This window comes from Marmota marmota, unplaced genomic scaffold, assembly GCF_001458135.2.
Source record: "Marmota marmota marmota unplaced genomic scaffold, marMar, whole genome shotgun sequence".
Taxonomy (NCBI): Eukaryota; Metazoa; Chordata; class Mammalia; order Rodentia; family Sciuridae; genus Marmota; species Marmota marmota.
In genome coordinates, this window is record NW_025999900.1 from 3,328,799 (window position 1) to 3,340,881 (window position 12,083).

The window sequence follows — 12,083 nt, forward strand, 5'->3', positions numbered from 1 at the left end:
CCCCTTTTTTTTTAAGTACACTCTGATGTTTAGATGTTAGTTTCAGTCTATTTTAAAATTTAAGGTGTTGTATGAATAAGCAAAATTACTCTTTGACACTGAGTCATTGGAATGTTATGATGACATTATTTCACTGATGTTTCAAGGTGTTAATTTTATTGTTAACAAACAAGGTCGTCAAGTCTATTTAGGGGAGAGTTTAAATGTGTATGTGTGTGTGTGAATTACAGAGCAAGGTAAAAGACGCTATGGCCTGGCTAGCTCTGCAAGAGAAAAAGCTACAGGAGGCACTGAAGGAGTCAGAAGGCAAGACCTACTTTAAAAAGTACCATGTAAGTGTGACTTTGAATACCTATTTGTATGTAGTTTACTCTTTTAGGGAAGAATAGTAAATACCTTTTTAGAAAACTCTAAGTTAAATATTTAAATACTAAATCAACTCCAGGTTTCAGGGCTGAATAATAGGATAGTGCTTCTGAAACTTTAATGTGCATATGAATCACAGTGCAATCTTGTTTAAATGCATTTTTAGATTCAGTAGTTCTGGGGCAGGAATTTTGAATTTCCAGCAAAGTCCCTGCTGTTGTCGATGGCGCTGGTACTTGGAGTACTTCGCAGCAAGGTTCTACTACAACACGAGTTGAGTGGCTGCAAAAGAGACCATCTGGCCCATAAAGCCATCTTTACTGTCTTGCCCCTTACAATGAAAGTTCTCCAATCCCTGGTTTATAGCAGAACATGCTTTTTTTGAAAAAAAAAAAAAAAAAAATTTTTTTTCTTAGCTATAGTTAGACATAATACCTTTGTTTTATTTATTTATTTTTATGTGGTGCTGAGGATCGAACCCAGTGCCTTGCATGTGCTAGAGGAGGGCTCCACCGCTGAGCCACAACCCCAGCCCCAGAACATGCTTTTTTATTATGAATATTGAATGAAAGGAAAAATCAGGAAATGAGCAATGGGGCATCCCAGAATTCTAATACGGCCTCAACCAAGGAGTTCTTTGGGAAATAATGACAACTATTATTATTATTTCTTTTGGGGCCTCAACCAAGGAGTCCTTTGGGAAATAATGACAACTATTATTATTATTGTTTCTTTTTGGTGCTAAGGATTAAATCTAGGGCCTTGTGTGTGCTACAGTGCTTTGCCACAGGGCTATATCCCCAGTCCTAATGATAATTTTCATCATTATCACCATATATTGAATATTGCTATGTGCCAGGCACCTTGCTGATAAGTACTTTACAGGTTAAGACATCTTGCTGAGTTTGGTGTTGTTATTTAAGTTTGATAGATGAAGATAATAAGGTTGGGAGACAGTAAATGACTTACCTAAGGTTATGTAGCTACTAAAGTGCAGGAGTAGGGTTTTATTAGAGTGTAGCTTTAAACTTCTTGCTCTTTTTATATCCTGTTGCTGTTCCAGGGTAAGTGGGTATTCATTGTAGAATTTTTTTTTTTTTCAGTACTGGGATTGAACCCAGAGGGGCTCTACCATTGAGCAACAACCCACCCTTTTTTATTTATTTTTTTCTGTTTGTGGTACTAGGGATTTAACCCAGGGGTGCTTTACCACTAAGCCACTTCTGAGTCCTCATTATTTTTCTTTCTTTATGTTTTTTTGTGCATTCCATGGCCTTGTGCATTCCAGGCAAGCACTCTACCAATGGAGCTATATCCCCAGCCCCACCCCCATTAATTTTTTACAGTGAGATAGTGGGCTTTGAACTAGTGATCCTCTTTCTTCAGCCTCCCGAGTAGCTGGGATTCCTAGTGTATACCACCATTCCTGGCTAAGCCATTTTATTTTGAGACAAGTTCTCACCAAATTGCTGAGGGACTTGTGAAATTGCTGAGGCTGGCTTTGAACGACTTATCCTTCTCCCTCACCTTCCAGAGTTGCCCCGCCAGACTTAGCCTGGAACTTTCCATCCTTCTGACTCGGCCTCCTCAGGGCTCCTGGTCACTATGATTAGAAGCGTTTGTTCTCATTATAGAATCTTGAAGGAGCCAAGGTGAAGGTGTCTGAGTCCCATTTCTTAGAGTCCCTTGTCTATGCAGTTCTGCGTTTCCTACCATCTCTCTGTTCTGGATAAGCTGGAGTGCTATCCATGTGTCCTCACAGCCACTAACACTGGAGGCCACCACGGCCCTATCTGTGAGGTGAGGGAGATGGGTGAATCCAGCCTCAGCAACTCTAATACTCAACAGGTGTGTGATTTGTGACCATACCATCGTTTTCATTTGAAGCCATCCGGGAAAGAAGAGACAAGACTTTCTCATCTTCCTTTGGTTGAAGCAGTATAGAAGTCTTGTGCTTCTTAGCTCTGGTCTAAGATTCTTCTTGTTGACCAAATGCTCAGTGTTCAATGGAAGTGTATCGTTCAGGCACACATCTTTGATTTAGGAATGTATAATAGATTCATGTTTCCTAAATAAAAGGGCTTCATGGAGTTACTAATTACCAGAAAGAAGTTAAATAAATTAATTATCCCTTGGTTTGTGCATAGTTTTTTTTTTTTTTTTCTTTCCTGATGCAGAGTCTCACTATGTTGAACTCTTGGGCTCAAGCAATCCTCCCATCTCAGCCTCCTGAGCAGCTGGACTAAAAGAATGTGCCACCAGTCCCATCTCATATAAAATTCAATTAGAAATAATCAGTAATTATATAAATAATATTTATAGAATTAATAACTCTTTTTTTCTTCAGTGCTGGGAATTAAACACAGGAGTACTCTACCACTGAACTACATCATCAGCCCTTTTTATTTTTTTTATTTTGAGATAGGGTCTTGCTAACTTGCTCATATTGGCCTTGAACTTGTGATCCTTTTGCCTCAGCTTCCTGAGTCACTGGGATTACAGGGGTGTGCCACTGCATCTGACAGAATGGATAACTGTTAAACACTCTTCACACAAATGTGAACCAAGAAAAGCTTTGTTAATTGAATGTGGGGTGGCAGGGAGAAAGTGGTTTTTTTTTTTTTTGGTCTACGTAAAATGAATTTGGAAGAATTGGTTCAGGTTGAGTTAATCACAAACACTTTGAAAATCATTTGTGCATGACAACCACTGTGATATAATTCTCACATGTACTTATTCTTATTTTGTTGTGAACCCATATTTGGGAGGACAAACCAATTCACATTTTGCATGTGGCATCATGATCTGTCCTATAAAACTGGATGTTCTATTCCAGCAGGCATCCAACATTGTCCACACAGGTCACAAGCCAAGACTCATTTGGCTGGTACCCAAATTATCAGGATGCACTGAAGAAAGAAACCAGATCAGAGAGCAGCTCCTGGGGTCAGGGATTTTACCTTTATCTAAGTCAAAATTTAAATATAATCTTTAGGTACAGGTCTTCAAAGAGCATATTACATTTTATAAAGTGAATTAACTGTTTCAGCCTTTAAAATATTCTTCTAATTATAGAGCCTGACGTCCTATATGGAGTTATTCAATGAAGAAAAAGTACGCTTTCTGGAAGTACTGTCACCAAAAAGGGATCAGCAGGAGCTGAATGAAGATGAATTACAGTTGAGAGAAGCCTGGGATGGCATCAACCAAAAGGTTACTGTTATGTTGGTCTGAAGAACATTTTCATGGGCATCTTTGTTTTGTTGAATGAAGACTTTACTGTAGACTTTCATGAAGAATTCTATAAAACACAGGATAGATGCTTCATCAGAAAATGGGATAATATTATATTTTTTCCCATAGCATCATTTGGAGAGTAGTTGGATTTAAATAAGAATTTGTGGCATTGTGCTTAAATACAAACTTATCCAATGTTATATTCTTACTATTCTTGATTTACCATGGTAGATTGTACCTATTTTGCCACACAGTAGATGATTTGGTTGACCTGTAGCTTCTACACCATCATGTGTCAATATCGGTAGATGCTTGAAAGGGTTAGGGACAAACCCAGAAATTATGTGTAAGGATAGATATATGTGTGTTAAGTCTGAATCTATCTGTATGATTTTCATCCTTGTAAATTTATTAAGACTTGATTTCTGGCCCTGATTATGGTGTATATGCATTTGAAAAGAATGTGTATTCTGCAATTATTGCATGTAAGTCTATAAATATCAACTGTAGTTACTAGTGTTATTCAGACTGGCAGTTTGTTCAGTTGTTATCCCAACTGCCAAGAGATTAAAATTTGTAGAAATCTCTATCTTAAAAAAAAAAAATATATATATATATATATTTATAATTGGGCTCAAGCAATCCTCCCATCTCAGCCTCCTGAGCAGCTGGACTAAAAGAATGTGCCACCAGTCCCATCTCATATAAAATTCAATTAGAAATAATCAGTAATTATATAAATATATAAAAAAAAATATATATATATATATATATATATATATATATATATATATATATATATTAGAAGGACACAATACCTTTATTTTATTTATTTATTTTTATGTGGTACTGAGGATCAAATTAAGTACCTCATACATGCTAGGCAAGTACTCTACCACTGAGCCACAATTGCAGCCCCTAGAAATCTCTTTTTAATTCTGCCAAATTTTGTTTTATGCATTTAAAAACTTTGTTAGGTATATACACATTTATGATTGTTGTGGCTTCCTAACTAATTGATACTTTTATCATTATGAAATACCTCTGTTTATCTTTAGTAATACCATTGTATTTTTTTTTGCAGTCTTCTTATTCTAATATGAATGGGATCATTCTAGTCTTCTGATGCCAACTGTTTATATGGCACATCTCTTTTCTTCATTTACTTTTAACCTCTTTGAGTTTTTGTATTGACAGAGCATCTCCAATTCTGTTAGCACAGAACTGGATCTCACTTTCTTATCCACTCTGAAAACCTGCCTTTTAATTAGAGTGTCTAGTCCATTTACTCTTAATGTTATTGTTGCTATGGTTCAAATTAGGTACACCATTTGACTTTTGTTTTGTTTATTCCTTGTTTGATTGTATCTCCGTTTCTTCCTTCTTGTCTTCTTTTGAATTGTTAGAGTTATTGTTGTTGTAGAATTCTATTTTAATTTGTCCATGACTTTTTCATTCTACCTCTTTCCATCTCTATTTTAATTTGTCCATGACTTTTTCATTCTACCTCTTTCCATCACGTTTTTAGTAATTGTTCTAAGGATCACTTTATACATTCCACACTTTTTGCAGTCTGGTAGAATTGTATAATTCCTTAGTTATTATACAACTTCTTTTTTTAAATTTTTTATTGTTGGTTGTTCAAAACATCACAAATTTCTTGATATATCATATTTCACACTTTGACTCAAGTGGGTTATGAGCTCCCATTTTTACCCCATATACAGATTGCAGAATCACATCAGTTACACATCCATTGATTTACATAATGCCATACTAGTGTCTGTTGTGTTCTGCTGCCTTTCCTATCCTCTACTATCCCCCCTCCCTCCCCTCCCCTCGCCTCCCCTCTTCTCTCTCTACCCCCTCTACTGTCATTCATTTCTCCCCCTTGTATTATTTTTCCCTTTCCCCTCACTTCCTCTTATATGTACTTTTGTATAACCCTGAGGGTCTCCTTCCATTTCCATGCAATTTCCCTTCTCTCTCCCTTTCCCTCCCACCTCTCATCCCTGTTTAATGTTAATGTTCTTCTCCTGCTCTTCGTCCCAACTCTGTTCTTAGTTACTCTATACAACTTCTTTTAACACATAAAATTCTTGCCATCAAACTGATTCACTTGCCTCCTATTCTTTATCTTATAGTTAGTTGTTCTATATATAAATGCATGTTTGACATGTATATATCATATATGTGGCATAAACATATTTTAAAGCTCCCAATGCCATGTTATATTTTCCTTGCCTCAAACAACCATATGTTTTAAATAATATTATTTTAAGAGGAATTAATCTTTCATATTTATCTTGATGTCTACTCTTTCTAATTCCTTCTACAGATTTTAGTTTCCATTGAGGCCATTTTCCTTATGCCTAAAATCTTTAATTTAATCTTATAGTGCAGTGACAGATTTCTTTGATCTCTAAATGTCTTTATTTTGCCTTCATTTTTACAAAACAATTTTATTGAGGTATAATTTACATATTATAAAATCCACTTATTTTAAATTGATAATGAAATGATTTTTAATGAATTTGCCGAAAGACTATATGGCCCACAAAGTCAAACTTATTACTCTGGCTTTGAATAGCAGATGTTTGCTGATTTCTGCTTAGCTATCAGAAGGGTCGGCCTGTTTTCTGAATATGTTTTCCACACCATATGTCTACTTAAATAGTTGTCCCCTGGCTTAAAAGAGCCATCCTTTCTGAGGATCTAAATTTGAAAAGAAGTGCACTTCCAGGAATCCTACCATCAAGGGGTAGGCTCATTGTACTGTCTGCACCTGCTGATCTCAACTTCGAACCTGACTCTTGTGAAGGGACAAGAGCTGCCTGTGACAGGTTCTTAATAAAAGTCAATGAAGAAGAGAGTGTTTGTACAGTTCAGCCTGTTCCAGGACACAGAGACCTGGCCTAAGTACTCAGAATATGATTTGGAAAAAAAAAAATATCTGAGATGATGAGCAAAATCACAAAAAGAATTATTTTGCAAGATTAAGTGCTACAAATTGATAGTATCCGAAAATTCTATTCTTATTCAAGCAGACTGCAGTTTATTTCTCAATGTGGCAAAATGAGATGTGCTGATTTTGAAGCCATCAGGTGTATAAAACTTAGTATCATCCAGTTTTTTGATTCAGTAGTTTGAGAACAGGGTTATCTTAAAGCTTCCTAGTAATGGTTTCATTTTAAGCCTGCTGTAGGGAAAAAATGTTTTATTTTTGATCTGATAAGATCTTATATAAATTTTCAACCAAATTCAAAAGTAATTGTCTGAGAAAGGAAGTGTGGAACCTGTTTTCTATGTTAAGTGAGAAAGGAAAGGAATGAAAAAATAAACATTGCCTGCCTCTGTTTTTCTTCTTTTGACTACTATATAAATATTTTCAATGTGACCCTAAGTAAAAAGCACAAGTTTGGTTTCATTAAAAAAAAAAAATATATATATATATTATATATATATATATATATATATATATATATATATATATATGCATATACACACATATATATATATGATTATACATCAAATATACTCATACAAGCATGGAATATATCTTATTCTAATTACGACCTCAATATATATATATTATTACACAGACTGCTAAATGACTAAATAAATATATACTAAAATCTCTTTCTCTTTTTAAATCCTATCATCACATTAGGTAACTTTTAAATATATTTACTTTAAATATATTTACCTAGTTATAATTCCATGTGATATTAAATATTGATTATTCTGTGTATACCATGGGCATTTATTTATTATTTTGCTGTGTTGGAGAATATAACTCAGAACACCATACATGCTAGGCAAGTGCTCTACCACTGAGTCATACCCACAGTCTCTTTTTTGAGGGTTTAGTGGAGATAAAATTATGACAGCTTACAAACAATACTAAGGGTATTGGGACATGGTTCTAAATCTATGATTGGGTCAACTGGGGTATTTAGGGAAGGGGACACCAGTAATTGAATCCAAGGGCACTCAACCACTAAGCCATATCCTCAGCCCTATTTTGTATTTATTTAGACACAGGGTCTCACTGAGTTGCTTAGCACCTTGCTGTTGCTGAGGTCAGCTTTGAACTTGTGATCATCCTGCCTCAGCTTCTGAGCTGGTGGATTACAGGTATGTGCCACTATTTGGCTAATAGGGGTATTTTTGATAACTAAATATTTGACTATATCATGAACACATTCTGACCAAATATGAATAAACTCCTTTTTAAAGATACCTGTAATATCAATCTCTTAAAATTAATAAAAAAGAGAAAAGTCATACAGTTTTTGTTAGAATAGCTTGATCTTTTTTACATACTTACTCTGAATACATTATATAGTTTCACTAGCAATAGTGAGGTATTCTTTTTATAGTATATTATTAAATATTTTATTACTATATATTTTAATCTCGTCATAACAAAAAAAGTCTTTGAATTTGTCTTTTAAGTCTTTTGTATATTTTGTTTCCAGTACTAAAACTAAATTGAACCCCGGGTACTCTACCCCTGAGTTATACCCCAGCCCTATATATATTTTTTAATTTTGAGACAGAGTCTCATGAAGTTACCCAGGGTGACCATTGAATTTGTGATCCTTTTGCCTTCACCTTCCAAGAAGCAGGGATTACAGGAGTATACCACCACATCCAGATCATTTTATTAATATTTTAAATTTCTTTTCTTAAGGTTTTATCTGTCCTTACTTTTATATACACTTAGAGTTTACTTTTTCTGTACTTGGAGCTTGTTCTAAAAATATCATGACATTGGGGCTGGGGATGTGGCTCAAGCGGTAGGGCGCTTGCCTGGCATGCATGGGGTGCTGGGTTCAATCTTCAGCACCACATAAAATAAAATAAAGATGTTATGTCTGCTGAAAACTGAAAAATGAATATTAAAAAGTTCTCTCTCTCTCTCTCTCTCTCTCTCTCTCTCTCTCTCTCTTTAAAAAGACTCTTAAAAATATCATGACTTTTCATGTATGGGAATTATGAACTTTTCTTGTATGATAATGTGGTTTTCTTAACTCTCTTGACTTAATTTTTTCCTTGCTTTTTTGGCTTATGTTAAATAATTATTTCTTCTTTAATAAATCTGTTGACTTACACTTACAATTCTTTTTTGCTGGTTCTTTTTAGTTATACAGAATAGTCGATTCTATTTTGATTTAATTACAAGCATGGAATATATTTGATTCTAATTAGGACCCCATTCATATGAATGTACATGATGGTGGGATACACTGTGATGTATTCATATATATACATAGGAAAGTTATGTCAGGTTCTTTCCACTGTCTTTTCTGATTCAAGACATTCTTACAGTGAAATGGCATTATTAATTGTGTATTTTTAAGGCTCATAGAAATGCAAATGTAAGTACAAAATCAGAAAATAAAACTAATATTTAAAAATGTTTGCCTGGTTCTAATTTTCCTATAAGTTCTACAGATAATTAAACATTTCATCTCATGAACCTTTCTCAAGTTGCACTCCACTAATCTGTAAGTTTTTGTGCTGTTCCTATATGTACAATATATATTTTATTTTTTTTGTCTTCTAATTATTTTGTAAGAATCAAAGTAAACTTGCATAAAATTATATAATCCTTGACCAATAGTTTCAAGGAAAGGGACCAGGGTGAGGAAGGAGGGTAAGGAAAATGGAAATACTGGGGAATACTTTTGGCCAATTATATTGTAATATTACGTGCATATATGCCAACATGCAACAATAAATTTCACTATTATGTACATCTAAAATGCACCAACAAAAAGTACAAAAAAAGTTTTATAATCCTTGAGGGTATGGTTATGGTATTGCTTTTAGTATCTTCACTATTTGAAATGTCTCTTATCTTGTGGTTATATAATGTAGCTATTCAAGACATTGATTAAAGGATCAGATAGTTTGTAAATTGTGTCTCATTAATTTGACTACTGTGAATCATCATTGGAGCATCGTGAGCAGAAATAATTTTCAGTCTCAAAATATCAGTTATTTTGATTCAGTCTATATGTCAATAATGTTTAGGAATAATACCAAAGATGTGTGTATTTAGTTTTAATTTTCTTAGTTAGCTCTAAGTAGCTCAACAGCAGATTTTGAGTCATCTTATAATTAAAACATTAAATGGGCTATCTGCATCCTTGCAAAAAGTAGCTTTTCCCTGTGGTTCTCTAATCAAAGCTCCTTTCTGTCTGTTCAAGTAGTCACTCCAGAGGTTGTAATTCACAGGATAAACACAGATTTCCCTGACATTCTGCATCTTCCTCAGTGTCATATTTCTACTGGAACAAAATAACAAATCACAAAATTTTATATCAGTAAATATAATTTTAAAATAACAACTATTTTCAAAGGCTTCACTATGCTTCAGACATTATGTTATTATCACATTTAGTCATCCTTTATGGGAGAAATTTCCTCTCCAGGTAGGTTTTAGGATTCCATTTTAGAGAAGACAAGTTAAAATAACTTGGCTTTAGTAAAAACCCCACTAACAAGTTCTATAATGAAAATAGAAACAAAATTGTCCTTCTTAAAACATACACTCTTCACTAAACTATTTTGCTTCCACAAATCCTCTTAAACATAAAGCATAATAAAAAGTGTTCTTCAATCTGTGGCATTTTGTCATTACATCTGTTCTATGTGACAGAGAATAATGGTGACCTCCATTTTGGAATGTTAATTTTGAAATATAAAGGCAGTTAGCCAAAAGATTCATACGGATACATTTTTTTTGTGGAATATATTTTGACTTCGATTTCTAGATCAATAGTTGACATCAATTTTAATAATATAGATAGATCTAAACCTTCAGAGATAAGCACAAATTTTCTTTGATCACTTTTATTTGTTGTTACTGTTATTTTAATTTGTGGCTTATTGTTTATAATCTGACACTTTGATTATGTCATTAAAAAGCTGTAAAGCATATCATATTCAGTCACAGAGAACATAGATAAATTGAGCGATTGTCTGGCCATCAAATTATATTAATGCTGATAACCAACTTGAAACTTCCTTTGAAATAATCTTCCCTTAACTCAATAGATACCCTTGCTGTTTTTTCACCAGGTGCCTTGGGCACCATCTAAATACTTTTCCTTCATTCACTCCTTCATTTATTCACTCATTTATTCATTATTTACCTCTGTTGTTTATAAGACACTGGTTCTCAAACTGTTGATTGCATAACTCATCTGGAGAGTTCACCAGCCCCATCTCAGAGGTTCTTAATCAGTAATTAACAAAATCTGGTAATTCTGAAGCAGATTACCAGAAGGCCTACACTATGGGAATGTAGATAATTTACACCAGTAACTCACAATTAATATTTATTTTGTGGATAACACTTTTTTTGTTTTAAGAGCATATAGATTCCTGTCTTTTAGTATCTTTCAAATCNTTTTTTTTTTTTTTTTTTTTTTTTTTTTTTTTTTGTGTGTGTGTTTTATTATGTGCTTATTTCCTTTTATACCCACACTTTCTTTCCATTCCTATTTCTCCCTGGGTCATCATTTTGAGGTATTTAGTGTATATCATTTTGTTTTAGATGTTTTTGCAGCATACACATTGATTTTTACGTAAGCGTGTATTTTTAAATTGTGTAATCTGAGGTTGTACATAATTTCTTTTATTTTTGAATACAGCGCATTTAAGGCACCCCCAGGTCACCATATAGGCATCTGATTTGTTCCTAACTGCTGCCCAGCACTCCATGGGATGTGGCCACCACATGTCCCCTCTGCACTCTAGAAGCCTTCTATAGTTTTATACCCTACTCTTTCCTAATGGGTTGTTTATAAATGTTTGCTGATGAGTGAATAAGTAACTGTGTGAGTGAGTGGGTTTTGATAATACTTAGAAGGGAAGAAAACCCAGGCAGAAGGGGCAGAGAAAGCCACCACTTTGCGTGTTTAGAGAAACAAGCTGTCAGGGTTTGTGTGACTCATGGGTGCATGCAGGGAGTGGTGGGAAGGCTGAGGAAGGAAGAGGTGTGCCTGGATTGTGAAGGGTGTGACGAAGGGCAGATATCAGGAGATATGGTATTCTAGTGTGAACATGTGGCTAGGGCTAGGGAGAAAAATCATCTATGAATCTATGAAAAGTGTGATTGTAATATCAGAGAAACACAAGGCCATACAACATTCCAAATGGTAGTCCTTGATTATGACCATCCCTGCTTAGAGGAGGGCTTTTAATATTTCAGTATTTTCCCATATAACTTAATATAGATTTATCTAAACCTTTCTCCTTCTTGTGCCTTCTTTTCCTACAGCCTTTGAATGAATTATATTCCTCTCAGCAAGTAGCTAATGATATTTAGGACTAAGATGTTTACCCATTGCTAAAGATTGTCTTTTTTTTATATTTATTTTTTAGTTGTAGTTGGACACAACACCTTTATTTTATTTATTTACTTTTATGTGGTACTGAGGATTGAACCCAGGGCCTCGCATATG

At 34.3% G+C, this 12,083-nt stretch overlaps 1 protein-coding gene across 6 annotated transcripts in view; it reads left to right on the top strand.

The window, feature by feature from the left end:
• Syne2 (spectrin repeat containing nuclear envelope protein 2) overlaps positions 1–12,083 on the top strand; it is a 329,254-nt gene that overhangs the window by 100,637 nt on the left and 216,534 nt on the right. For all 6 annotated transcript variants that reach the window (XM_048798469.1, XM_048798471.1, XM_048798472.1 and 3 more), the window contains exons 10-11: positions 231–332; positions 3,442–3,579. In XM_048798469.1, the coding sequence (XP_048654426.1) occupies positions 231–332; positions 3,442–3,579 (240 nt within the window). The remainder of the gene's footprint in view (positions 1–230; positions 333–3,441; positions 3,580–12,083) is intronic.